General features: G+C 39.1%; 1 protein-coding gene across 1 annotated transcript; it reads left to right on the forward strand.

Moving 5' to 3' along the window:
• The first annotated feature begins 9,348 nt into the window (after window positions 1-9,348).
• On the forward strand, window positions 9,349-10,548 carry LOC138367823 (uncharacterized). The gene has a single exon (XM_069329800.1). It carries the CDS (start codon window positions 9,349-9,351, stop codon window positions 10,546-10,548), a length of 1,200 nt encoding a protein of 399 aa, XP_069185901.1.
• The last annotated feature ends 4,402 nt before the right edge of the window (window positions 10,549-14,950 follow it).

The following is a 14,950-nucleotide window of genomic DNA, read 5'->3' on the forward strand; positions in this document are numbered from 1 at the left end:
TATATATATATATATATATATATATATATATATATATATATATATATATTAGTATATTTTGGTAGCAGTCTTTCCTGTAGACATATATTATTAAATATGACCGAAAAAGTAAGATTAATAATTCTAACACGAATTTTCTCAATCTTTCGTACATTTCTTTTCACTGTTGGAGGTAAATCAAAAATCAATTCTCCAAAATTCATTTTTATTTCTAGTCTGACGCGACACGAGCGCGTTTCGTAAAACTTATTACATTTTCAAAGACTTTAGTTTACAAATACACAACTGAATAGAACTTACGCATCTCCGATTTTATATCTACATTTTAGTGAGGTGGATGGGGTGAGGTGGCATTAATAGGGTATTAATTTCATCAACACAAGACAGAACAAGAGGTGGCATTAATAGGGTATTAATTTCATCAACACAAGACAGAACACGAAACAATGGGTATTGAATAGAAGTGTTTGTAGAAAGCCTATTGGTCCATATTTCTTGATGCTTCTATATTGGAGCGGAGTCTTGAGGTGGGTAGAATATAGTTGTGCATTAATTGGCTGTTGATTGCTGGTGTTGACTTCTTGATGTGTAGTGCCTCGCAAACGTCAAGCCGCCTGCTATCGTTGTATCTATCGATGATTTCTGTGTTGTTTACTAGGATTTCTCTGGCGATGGTTTGGTTGTGGGAAGAGATTATATGTTCCTTAATGGAGCCCTGTTGCTTATGTATCGTTAAACGCCTAGAAAGAGATGTTGTTGTCTTGCCTATATACAGGGTTTTTTGGAGCTTACAGTTCCCAAGAGAGCATTTGAAGTCATAGACGACGTTAGTTTCTTTTAAAGCGTTCTGTTTTGTGTCTGGAGAGTTTCTCATGAGTAGGCTGGCCGTTTTTCTGGTTTTATAGTAAATCGTCAGTTGTATCCTCTGATTTTTGTCTGTAGGGATAACGTTTCTATTAACAATATCTTTCAGGACCCTTTCCTCCGTTTTATGAGCTGTGGAAAAGAAGTTCTTGTAAAATAGTCTAATAGGGGGTATAGGTGTTGTGTTAGTTGTCTCTTCAGAGGTTGCATGGCGTTTCACTTTCCTTCTTATGATGTCTTCGACGAAACCATTGGAGAAGCCGTTGTTGACTAGGACCTGCCTTACCCTACAGAGTTCTTCGTCGACTTGCTTCCATTCTGAGCTATGGCTGAGAGCACGGTCGACATATGCGTTAACAACACTCCTCTTGTACCTGTCTGGGCAGTCGCTGTTGGCATTTAGGCACATTCCTATGTTCGTTTCCTTAGTGTAGACTGCAGTGTGGAAACCTCCGCTCTTTTCCATGACTGTTACATCTAGAAAGGGCAGCTTCCCATCCTTTTCCATCTCGTAAGTGAAACGCAGCACGGAACTCTGCTCAAATGCCTCCTTCAGCTCCTGCAGATGTCTGACATCAGGTACCTGTGTAAAAATGTCGTCAACATACCTGCAGTATATGGCCGGTTTCAAGTTCATGTCGACTAAGACTTTTTGCTCGATGGTACCCATGTAGAAGTTTGCAAACAGGACACCTAGGGGAGAACCCATGGCGACCCCATCTACTTGCTTATACATGTGCCCATCCGGGCTCAAGAAGGGTGCCTCTTTAGTACAAGCTTGGAGTAGTTTCCTCAGAATATTTTCTGGTATGTCAAGAGGTAGATATAAAATCGGAGATGCGTAAGTTCTATTCAGTTGTGTATTTGTAAACTAAAGTCTTTGAAAATGTAATAAGTTTTACGAAACGCGCTCGTGTCGCGTCAGACTAGAAATAAAAATGAATTTTGGAGAATTGATTTTTGATTTACCTCCAACAGTGAAAAGAAATGTACGAAAGATTGAGAAAATTCGTGTTAGAATTATTAATCTTACTTTTTCGGTCATATTTAATAATATATATATATATATATATATATATATATATATATATATATATATATATATATATATATATATATATATATATATATATATATATATATATACAGCTCATTAATAATACATTTAACAAAGACCATAGCGAGTCAGTGGTGACTATACATTTAAAGAAATATAGAAGGCAAAAATAAAACAGATATTACTTTAAGTACTGACTGTAACTATCTGATCATAAGTACCAATATGTAGAGTTGGACAACGAAAAAGTTCACATTTTTTACTTTTAATTTTATGGAGTCTGAGAAGAGAGCTAAAACCAAATTTAAACTTTCTTATTGCAAGATATCACATATATATGTAGTATTTAAGTACTAAAATAGCGTGTTTTAGGACTATGATTGCTAGGATATGTTAGGTTAGGTTAGGTTCTGGAGTTTCATTTCGTATTTTAAGAGGATGCCTTTCGGGTTATTATGTTAAAAACCAATGTGAACTTTTTTGTGATCTAACACTACATTTTGGTACTTTGTGGATTAATACTTACTGAAAGTACTATATTTCTTGTAGGACTAGCTGTGATAAACATATAAATGTTAAACAAAATCAATTGGATAGAGCATAGTTGCATTGACTACGACAAGGTCGGTGCCCATGAGCCCGTAAGAGGAACACTAAGGTAGCTATACTCTTCTTGTTCCCAGACGAGGTGTACTGAGGCAGTGGAGGCGAGGCGGCAAGAGTTCACACTCTAGTCTAGGCTCGGAGGTGAGGGTCACACTCAAGTGGAAGAGGAGGACCAGAGGCAGACTGTAGCACCCTTGAGGAGAGGCAGGCGGGCCTCGCCTGCCTCCACCACTCTACAAAAGAACACTCAACCTACAGGATTATTTCACTGTTTTCTGCACACCTATGTGTGTGTGTGTGTGTGTGTGTGTGTGTGTGTGTGTGTGTGTGTGTGTGTGTGTGTGTGTGTGTGTGTGTGTGTGTGTGTTTTTGTGTGTGTGTGTGTGTGTGTGTGTTTACTAGTTGTGTTTTGCGGGGGTTGAGCTTTGCTCTTTGGGCCCGCCTCTCAACTGTCAATCAACTGTTTACTAACTACTTTTTTTTTTTTTTTTTTTTTCCCACACCACACACACACACCCCCCAGGAAGCAGCCCGTGACAGCTGACTAACTCCCAGGTACCTATTTACTGCTAGGTAACAGGGGCACTTAGGGTGAAAGAAACTTTGCCCATTTGTTTCTGCCTCGTGCGGGAATCGAACCCGCGCCACAGAATTACGAATCCTGCGCGCTATCCACCAGGCTACGAGGCCCCTGTGGGCCCTGTGTGTGTGTGTGTGTGTGTGTGTGTTTGTGTGTGTGTGTGTGTGTGTGTGTGTGTGTGTGTGTGTGTGTGTGTGTGTGTGTGTGTGTGTGTGTGTGTGTGTGTGTGTGTGTGTGTGTGTGTGTGTGTGTGTGTGTGTGTGTGTGTGTGTGTATGTGTGTGATTAGTGGCACTATGGTGAAAGAAACGTAGCCCATCTGTTTCCCCCCTCTGCTGGGGATCGATCCCCGGCCCTTAGGACTACGAATCCAGAGCGCTGTCCACTCAGCCGCGAGGACCCTTCGCGAGCTGAGTGTGTGTTGTGTGAGTGAGTGCGCGCGCGCGACTGTATGTGTGCAGGAATCCTTTTGAACTGAAAGATTTTTCTATTATTAATTCAATAAATAATATCTTATTACATGTTTTAAAACGCTGTATTGCAATTAATTATTGTTTCCAGAGGTCTTCATTGCGTTTTCAAAAAAATAAAATAAAGAAAACTTAGCCGTTAAAGTAAATTTCTTACAAATCCCTCGAGGCCACAGGGGCTGTTTACAGCTAAAGAACGAAGCGTGGAAAACCTCTATAATCTTTTTGTTTTGCGTTAGACAAAAGTGCTCAGTATTAATAAAAATTTTACGTAATAGGCTTTCTCCAAGTTTTGAAGAACACCGGAAGTTGCTATAATACATCAGAGTTTAGGATGGGTTTTGAAAGTTACTAACGAGCGAGAAATTTGTAAGCAAGTGAAAAGTTGTGATGTATATACCGTATGTCTGAGACGGTGGGAGGCTCGTTCAGAGTTCTCACATTTACTTGCAAGAATTGTGTTTCAATATACATTTTGTGTCAACCTAACCTACACCATTTGATATATTTAATATTGAAATATTTTATATATTTAGTCGCAATGTTTCAGGCACGAATCTTCCCTACATTAAGTAGATTACTCGATGGCAAAGAGAAAGTTTAAAAATATGCTGCTACTGTTCATTTTACACCTATACTGACCTGGCGTGTTCCCCTCAATCCCACTTAGCATCATCAAAGGCAGGAAATGAAGAGAAAACCAATATAAATTCAACAAAGTTAAAGCGATGTGGATGTGCTAAGAGGAGAAGAGATGAGGGGTTGTGAGCCTGGACTCTCGACAGTTTAGTCACCTCTTCACCAGAACATCTTCATGGAGTGAATATTGCTGTATTTACTGCTATTTTATTTTCAGTCAGTTTCCCTCTGCAACTGATAATGCTAAGATCTACTAAACAGAGACTACTGACGTATATATGCATATATATATATATATATATATATATATATATATATATATATATATATATATATATATGTATATATATATATATATATATATATATATATATATATATATATATATTAGGGGTACCACCTCTGGTGCAATTGCAGGGACCCACATCCTCGAAGAAGAAAACAAAGAGCATTCAGAGAAGATCTTGTGGATTCTCACTGAATAATTTATTTTTTTCTTCTCCTACCACCCCTATTATTTTTTGTATGTTTTGTTTTATTTAGTTTTATTTTATTGCAATGCTACAGTTTACAGAGAACACACACACACACACAAATATATAACAATTAAACAATCAGTGTTCGAAGACCTCGTCCAGCTCCTAGGAGGTTGGGTGCGTACCCAGGATACAGCACGCATTTCCCCTCTGAACTGCGACACTGAGGCGCTGGAACAGGAAACTGGCTGCTCGTGGGTCTTTAGTTTTCCCAATGAGTTCCTCACCAACCTCCTTTAAAAACTTGAGTGCACATTTACCCCAGGCGCCCAGAGTCTCAGAGACTATCGGCACGAACCTCTAACAACGTTCTAGATCTCTTAATATATATATATATATATATATATATATGTCGTATCTAGTAGCCAGAACGCACTTCTAAGCGTACTATGCAAGGCCAGATTTGCCTAATAAGCCAAGTTTTCATGAATTAATATATTTTCTCAAATTTTTTTCTTATGAAATGATAAACCTACCCATTTCATTATGTATGAGATCAATTTTTTTTTATTTGCGTTAAAATTAACGTAGATATATGACCAAACCTAACCAACCCTACCTAACCTAACCTAATCTATCTCCATAGGTTAGGTTCGGTTAGGTAGCCGAAAAAGTTAGGTTAGGTTAGGTTAGGTAGGTTAGGTTGTCGAAAAAACATTAATTCATGAAAACTTAGCTTATTAGGCAAATCGGGCCTTGCATATTAGGCTGATAAGTGCGTTCTGGCTACTAGGTACGACATATATATATATATATATATATATATATATATATATATAGGTACTAGGTACGACATATATATATATATATATATATATATATATATATATGTGTGTGTGTGTGTGTGTGTGTGTGTGTGTGTGTGTGTGTGTGTGTGTGTGTGTGTGTGTGTAGTGTATCCTGCGTGTAATCGCTTGCATTGATTTGTATTTCACCTTGTTGGAACATGTTATATACATTTAATGTTTAATTTATTTTTGACAAACATTATCATTCTCAGCTGTAGAAATATTCTAATTAAGAGCAAATTATACAAAGCCCATGTGTTAATATTTAAAATTCTCTCTTTGCTGAAATGTGCATTAATTCAAAGCCTTTTACATGCTGAAAAACATACTGCTTAGTTCCATGGATTTTAGAGGAATTCTGAAATATCACGGGGGAGTGAAATTCAATTCACCTATGATGACGCATATCACCATGCAATTACTGCTTAGCCTGACTAATTTGGGACCAAACTTAGTCTGCATAATAGTAGCAGAAGTTATTTGGATATTTTTTCACCAGCCACTTTTATACCTACAGGTGCTCGCCTCACAGGATCCTATTGCTGCTACCATTCAATTTGTTTATATCTATGTTATTTTTAAAATACGGTTGAATATTTTATAGGCATAATTGCCTCACTCTATATGGTGCTAAAATAAATTTTAGAGCGTTAAAGATTGGTCTGTATGGATGACAGATATGTTGCTAAAGACTAAACCGTTATATAAAGTGTCGAAAACGTCGCCCATAAAAATAGAAAGTTTGGCAAAGTGCTTAAATGAGATCTGTTACTTACTTTTGATGTGTTTTCCTAACTGTTATTTCTGAACATTAAAATTTTATACGTGGATAAAACATCTTATTTTTAGATAATGTGCAATTTTTGGCATTTTGGGCTCAAATGGAATTTATGTTTGTAAAGAGTATGACCAGTAAAACAGATGAGATAGTTTGAATACCGTTTGAATGTGACATGTTTCCAAATCAGCTCTCACTGTACGTGCTGATGCTCTCTCTCACTATCAGCTACAGTTCCGGCACACATTCACACCGTTTTGTGAATATTTGAAATTGAAAAAAATTGTTATTGGTATATCTGATTCTGAGACACGATAGCCCGCGGCACATAACGTCGAAATTCAATAGCGAATAGTTCCCGCCTTCTACATAAATGTCCATTGAATTCAATTCAAGAAAAATACAATGATCATTCCCAAATATGTTAAAGTTCGTGACATTTTCTGCCAGAAGACCTTCTCCTTGCTCCCTGTACTATTATCTGTCCTGGATTTGTTTTCATTTGCGTAGATTATGCTATTCACTGCTCGCCATCCGTTGCGCGAAACACTTTACAATCGACTGTTATTTGGGTATAACTGTTCAATGGCTTTATGAACGTCGTGGGTCTGATGTTTGGAGTTCGTTTAGGACCTTATTCTAGTGAGAACGCTACTGATATCATTGTTAAGTAGCAAGTTACTTAGTGGGGTTCCAAGATGTTGCATAGAATGCTACTTGAGTGCCGAGATGCTTAGTAGAATGTTACTTGACACCCTTGACGCTGCGTAGAATGTTACTTAAGACATTACTCGACTTCCGAAAGATTATGTACAAACTTTCTTTGATACAGAAATATTCCTTAATATGCCATTTAACTCAAAATAGTTTGTGTATATTAAAAGTGAACATACACAGGTCAGCTGCGGTAGTGCCAGTGTATCTGTATGATCATTTGTCTGCTGGTGAGGTCATACATAATATATACACAATTCAAAAAACACAAATAACTTTCTTGGATTTCAGGTATTTTGCGTATAATATTTATATTATTGTTTCGCGTCGTGTTTTAATAATCAATGAAAACGTGCATTGATTAGCTTCCCTTTTACACATGACAGGAAGCCTTTTATTTTGTCCGTGGTGATCCAAGCCCATCGACTGGCCTTCCCCCAGGATGCTACCCACAACAGTTGCCTAACTCCCCAATACCTGTTCACATGCTGGTTCACTAGCGTTTTCGTCCTGGGTGAGAGTCGAACCCTGACCTTAGTAAACGTAAGACGTTTACCGACCAACATAGCTAGGCGCCATTGCAGCCAAATTCTAGTTAAGTATACCACTGTACTCCTCCAAACCTCTACTTTATTGGGGCTTAATACATGATCGAGAATGCAAGTATTCTTAGAATCAAAAATCCCATGATCGTATCATATGTACCTGGGAGTTGGAATAGGATTTGTACAAAGTCTTTTATGCTTTCTTGTTATCTTACCTACATCCAGCACTCACCCGTTCACTATCTCCTACACGTAAGATTTATTTTCTATCCTTTTCTTAATTTTAAATAAAACATAAATGAAAATGACTGAAATTTTCATAAGAGTTTTAATGTTGTTAATAAAAAAAAAGTTGCTGATGAAATATTTTCATGAATTCATTTTTAAAGATTTAATTAGCTTATTACTGCACATTTTTTAAAATATATTATTCAGATTAATGTTTCAATTCGCTTACAACTGTTAGAGTATTTGTATATTTATACATATTTCCTGAGACAAGCATTATTATAAAGAGATCTCGTTTCTTGCAGGTCTGCGTTCGACTCCCAGATGGTGGAATCAGGTGGTTAGACATTGTTCCTTCCCATCGTCTTCATTCCTCAGCACCTTGGCCTAATATTTCCCCCAAGTGCAATGTTCCAGTCTTATAGCTGGATGTTATATTCATCCAATGTTCATTCCAGCTTATTGCTTTCTCATTATAATTGATTATATGTCAATATTTATATTTACTATTTATATGAAGATATGTCAAAGAACTGCTCTTGCTTCCAAAGATGTATTCAAAAATGTTAATTCTTCCATATTTTTCCTTTAATTACTGAATGTTCTCTGATTAGGATGTCAAGACATCGGACGTTCATTTATCTGTAACAACAGGTGTGCCATAATTGCAAACGTTTCCTATATACAAAAACGTTGTAGATATTAACGGAATCTGACTAAGTATTATTCTTCTTCTTTAAATCCTCCAATCAAAGATACTTCCGGTTCTCTGTGTATTGGTTCTTCCGGCTTAAAGGCCTGTGTGACTCAGCCCCATCCTCCTGTTTAGATAGTACTTATAGTAACGATGTCGACCGTCGTACATATATTGACGTAATGGTCAATTAGAAAATAGGATGTTGTACTGTTGAATTTGTAAAAGCGGAAAACTTTCGTATTGATTTTTGTTTAATTTTGCCCCGAGGGGCGAGTTTATTGGGCAGCGCCACTCATCTTGTGAGCAGACACACCGCCATAGCAGCATGTACAACACTCCCCAATAGGAAGAAAACCCGCTGGGTAGTTTATCCTGTTCATGTTGCTAATAAAACCTAACCTGACCTAACCACATCATCCTATGACTAATTCATGCTGTCTAGGGCGTAATATAGTATATGTATGTGCTATTCTAGGCCTAGAAAAATTCAAGTTTGATTTTTAGCTTTAATTTTTCCGTACTCTATAAAGTGAATAGTATGAATGTCTACTATCTAATTATCTATTACGTCAATAAATGTACGATGATCTACAGTGACAAAGAGAACTATCTAAAGAGGAGGATGGGTTGTTATAAATGCACCACCGACACTCCTGTTCCCTGCTCTCAAACACCTGTTCGTCTCCTGGTCGCTTCTTAACAAAAATAAACATCTTATGGTATAAGTAAAAAATTTACAATCTCGTAAAAAAAGAAATAACAGCCAAAAATTTAGACAGAATTAATAACACTGATTTTCTTTAAAATGTAGAGAATTTCATAGACAAACACACACACACACACACATATGATATCTTTAATTGGTGGCAACATAAGGTCGCAACACAAGTCTGCACAGGCCCCAACACAAGTCTTCACAGGTCGCAACACAAGTCTACACAGGCCCCAACACAAGTCTTCACAGGTCGCAACACAAGTCTACACAGGCCCCAACACAAGTCTTCACTGGCCCCAACACAAGTCTACACAGGTCGCAACACAAGTCTACACAGGCCCCAACACAAGTCTACACAGGCCCCAACACAAGTCTTCACAGGCCCCAACACAAGTGTTCACAGGTCGCAACACAAGTCTACACAGGCCCCAACACAAGTCTTCACTGGCCCCAACACAAGTCTACACAGGTCGCAACACAAGTCTACACAGGCCCCAACACAAGTCTACACAGGCCCCAACACAAGTCTTCACAGGCCCCAACACAAGTCTACACAGGCCCCAACACAAGTCTTCACTGGCCCCAACAGAAGTCTACACAGGTCGCAACACAAGTCTACACAGGCCCCAACACAAGTCTACACAGGCCCCAACACAAGTCTACACAGGCCCCAACACAAGTCTTCACTGGCCCCAACACAAGTCTACACAGGCCCCAACACAAGTCTACACAGGCCCCAACACAAGTCTACACAGGCCCCAACACAAGTCTACACAGGCCCCAACACAAGTCTACACAGGCCCCAACACAAGTCTTCACTGGCCCCAACACAAGTCTACACAGGCCCCAACACAAGTCTACACTGGCCCCAACACAAGTCTACACAGGCTCCAACACAAGTCTACACAGGCCCCAACACAAGTCTACACAGGCCCCAACACAATTCTACACAGGCCCCAACACAAGTCTACACAGGCCCCAACACAATTCTACACAGGCCCCAACACAAGTCTACACAGGCCCCAACACAAGTCTTCACTGGCCCCAACACAAGTCTACACAGGCCCCAACACAAGTCTACACTGGCCCCAACACAAGTCTACACAGGCTCCAACACAAGTCTACACAGGCCCCAACACAAGTCTACACAGGCCCCAACACAATTCTACACAGGCCCCAACACAAGTCTACACAGGCCCCAACACAAGTGTTCAGAAGCCGCAGTACAAAAGCTCTAACAGCACAACTAGGGAAAGCCTACGGAGCCTTCCACTCCTCCTCTCGGCGTCCTGCATCCTTTACAGCTTCTGTAATTGTCTTGTTCTGGGTTAGAGATCAAGAAACCTTTTACCAGAAGTGATGCACTCTGCTCCATGCGGGAGGCAAGCAACAACAACCTCCTTAGATCTCGCCGGTAGTTACTCCGAGACTTGATGTATCTTGCGGTAGAGCCAGTCCATCATGAAAGCAGCCGGAATAAGGCTCTCTCTATTCCTGGCCGTCCACGTGATTTCCTGCAACGTACAAATTTCGAAATGCTAACCTTGCCAGAAACAACGAAACCTAAGCAACCCACCTAACCTAACCAAGCGCTGCATAGAAAACAAGAATGTTTATTAGTCGGTACTTTTCACAGTACGATGCAATTTGCATATTGAGAAATTCAGTCCGTGCGTTAATACTCACAACCCATAAAAACAGGATAGACAGAGATAAAGCGATTCCGAAACTTCCACCAAATTACCTTACACACACACACACACACACACACACACACACAAACACACACACACACACATACACACACACACACACACACACACACACACACACACACACACACACACACACACACACACACACATACACACACACACACACACACAGTGAGGCAGGTCCTGCCTCACAGGGTTACTTGAATTCTACGACCAGGCAACAAAAATAAGGCAAGAAAGAGAAGGGTGGGCAGACTGCATATTTTTGGATTGTCAGAAAGCCTTTGATACAGTACCACACAAGAGGCTAGTGCGAAAGTTGGAGATGCAGGCTGGAGTGAGAGGGAAGGTACTCCGGTGGATAGAGGAATACCTAAGCAACACGAGACAACGAGTCTGTGTGAGGGGTGAGGCCTCAGATTGGCGAGACGTCACAAGTGGAGTCCCGCAGGGGTCAGTCCTTGGACCTATACTGTTTCTGGTATATGTAAATGATCTCCCAGAGGGTATAGATTCGTTCCTCTCAATGTTTGCCGACGATGCAAAAATTATGAGGAGGATTGAAACAGAGGATGATAGTAGGAGGCTACAAGATGACCTGGATAGACTGAGTGAATGGTCCAACAAATGGCTGTTGAAGTTCAACCCGAGTAAATGCAAAGTAATGAAACTAGGCAGTGGAAACAGGAGGCCAGGCACAGGATACAGAATAGGAGATGAAGTACTTAATGAAACAGACAGAGAGAAAGATCTAGGAGTTGATATCACACCAAACCTGTCTCCTGAAGCCCACATAAAGAGAATAACGTCTGCGGCATATGCGAGGCTGGCTAACATCAGAACGGCGTTCAGGAACCTGTGTAAGGAATCATTCAGAATCTTGTACACCACATATGTAAGACCAATCCTGGAGTATGCGGCCCCAGCATGGAGCCCGTACCTTGTCAAGCACAAGACGAAGCTGGAAAAAGTCCAAAGGTATGCTACTAGACTAGTCCCAGAACTAAGAGGCATGAGTTATGAGGAAAGGCTGCGGGAAATGCACCTCACGACACTGGAAGACAGAAGAGTAAGGGGGGACATGATCACAACCTACAAAATCCTCAGGGGAATCGACCGGGTAAACAAGGATGAACTATTCAACACTGGTGGGACGCGAACAAGGGGACACAGGTGGAAGCTGAGTACCCAAATGAGCCACAGAGACGTTAGAAAGAACTTTTTCAGTGTCAGAGTAGTTAGTAAATGGAATGCATTAGGAAGTGATGTGGTGGAGGCTGACTCCATACACAGTTTCAAATATAGATATGATAGAGCCCAGTAGGCTCAGGAATCTGTACACCAGTTGATTGACGGTTGAGAGGCGGGACCAAAGAGCCAGAGCTCAACCCCCGCAAGCACAATTAGGTGAGTACACACACACACACACACACACACACACACACACACACACACACACACACACACACACACACACACACACACACACACACACACACACACATACACACACACACACACACACACACACACACACACACACACACACACACACACACACACACATATATATATATATATATATATATATATATATATATATATATATATATATATATATATATATATATATATATATATATATATATATATATATATATATATATATATATATACAACAATACTTTGCAAGCTATTTCAAAACTTCTTCTTGCAAGCAATTGGCGGCTGCCTCGCTTACCGGATAGCCAAGCCGCCGTGAGGAAAACTTTGGCAAATGTTTCAAGTGTTTGAAAAGTCTTTGATACATGGATGCACTTGAAGAGCTGTAGAAGATCTTACGAGAGTGACGATATTACCTGAGGGATGATCTTACATAAAAAAAATCTTGCCTGAAGGATGATCTTACATGAAAAAAGATCTTACCGCTTACCTGAAGGGAAGACCTTACTAGAGGCATCCAAAACAGGTTCACGTCGAGAGGCTTTTATTGACACAATTTTTATCATTGTTACCATTGAGAAAATCCGTAAGAGCTGTGATGAAGATTGAAACCTTTGCGCTGGTTGTTGCCAGGCACACGCACTAGACAACCAGACCCCCCATGCACACTGGATGTGTCGCCTAAGATTGTTCCACCCGTGACGGCTTTATTGGAAGCCTCGGGAATCCTCGTTGGGTACAGTAGAGCCCCGGGTTGCAATTCTTTTGTCCATGTCGTGGCCTAGATATCTAGTGCATGTGCCTAGGAATATCCAGCGTTTAGGTTCGAATCCTCATTACGGTTCTAACGGATTTTCTTATTGATACATCACCTTAGAGTGATTTTTCTCTGTGTGTTGTAGCTGCTGTTTTTGAAGCTATTGTAATTGTTGCTTTTCCGTAGTTATTGTCATTAATGCTATCATTCCAGTAGTTATAGAAGCATCAAACCCCAGAAAAAAAATAATTGGTATTACAATATTAAATTTTTGTACAATTAACTTTGCGTTAATTAAAATTTGGTTTTGTTGTTCGAAAACAACGAAAAATAAAAGGCTTCAACTAAATGTTAATTATTTACATTTCTTTGTACTGGGATAATATATATATATATATATATATATATATATATATATATATATATATATATATATATATATATATTTAGTTTTATAGTTTATGGGTTTTTTTATAGTTTTTATAGTTTATATAGTTTTATATAGTTTTTATAGTTTTATAGTTATATAGTTTTTCGACTACCTAACCTACCTAACCTAACCTAACCTAACCTATAAAGATAGGTTAGGTTAGTAGAGTTTAGTAATTAGTAATTTAGTAGAGTTCTGAGTTGCATAGCTTTTGTCCCATTATTGCCGAGTGGGCTTAGGTAGGCGTCTGGGAATCAATAAAACGCTGGTTCAAGTCACTCATTGCCCCCAAATGATTTTCTCATCGATATATTTTGACATTGGGATTTCTTTGTTAATTATATATTGTCACGTAATTACTCTCGTTAAGTCGGGAAGGAAATTCATCTATGCAGTCATATTTATGTTCATTGTCCAGTGTTTATTTTTATTCATATAAATGATATATTCTCTAGTATAACACGATCGTGTGAGCGTATGATCAGGGTTTGGCACGTCCTATATGGGATGCTTAATATTGATACCGGTTTACATTTCAGTGGTTCTGGCTTCAATATTTCTCTTTTTTTCAGACAGCCAGGAAGCTTTACGTGTCATAAAAGAGATCAATTCTTTATCAGTGAGTCTTAACAATGATTGAATACTTTACCAATGAGTCTACACAATTGTTGAATACCTTATCAAGGAGTTTACAGTGGTTGAATACCTATGGAATGTGTCTACATTGTTGTTGAATACCTTAGCAATAAGTCTACAGAGTGGATGAATACCTTAGCAATGAGACTAAAGAGTGGATGAATACCTAAGCAATAAGTCTACAGAGTGGATGAATACCTTAGCAATGAGTCTACAGAGTGGATGAATACCTTAGCAATGAGTCTACAGAGTGGATGAATACCTTAGCAATGAGTCTATACAGTATTTTCACTGCGTCTTTAAGCACATCATAATTCCAAATAACCTGCACAGTGCTCAGTAATCGTACATTTTATTCATGTGATTAATTTTTTTTGTAACTTTTTCTATTAGTGTTTGAAGGAAAACTCGTCTTCTGAGTCTTTTGTGGCGGCCAGTTCTTCCTCGCCGCAGGTTATTCAGCCTAGCCCTGCTAACTTCACACGGTACATATCCAATAACAACATGTTTATCCAATTTACAACAAGTAAGGATCAGTGCTTAATCCTCTTTTTCTGTCCAGAATCTGTTAATTGCTAACAAGGCGAGTGGGGTGAGGTTGCTGACTTTAATACCACATGTTTAATTACATAAGACGATTAGCATTTGTGTGTATTATTGACTTCCTTATCTATTCTCTCGTAGATTGTGAGTTAGCAATGTCCACATGTTATTATTTATGTTTAACTCTCATGTGCTACTTTTATCAGGGTT

The sequence above is a fragment of the Procambarus clarkii genome, chromosome 23 (genome assembly GCF_040958095.1).
Source record: "Procambarus clarkii isolate CNS0578487 chromosome 23, FALCON_Pclarkii_2.0, whole genome shotgun sequence".
Taxonomy (NCBI): domain Eukaryota; kingdom Metazoa; phylum Arthropoda; class Malacostraca; order Decapoda; family Cambaridae; genus Procambarus; species Procambarus clarkii.

What these genes read in the sequence shown, in the direction of transcription:
- LOC138367823 (XM_069329800.1), top strand. Translation starts at nt 9,349, where the DNA reads ATGATATCTTTAATTGGTGGCAACATAAGGTCGCAACACAAGTCTGCA.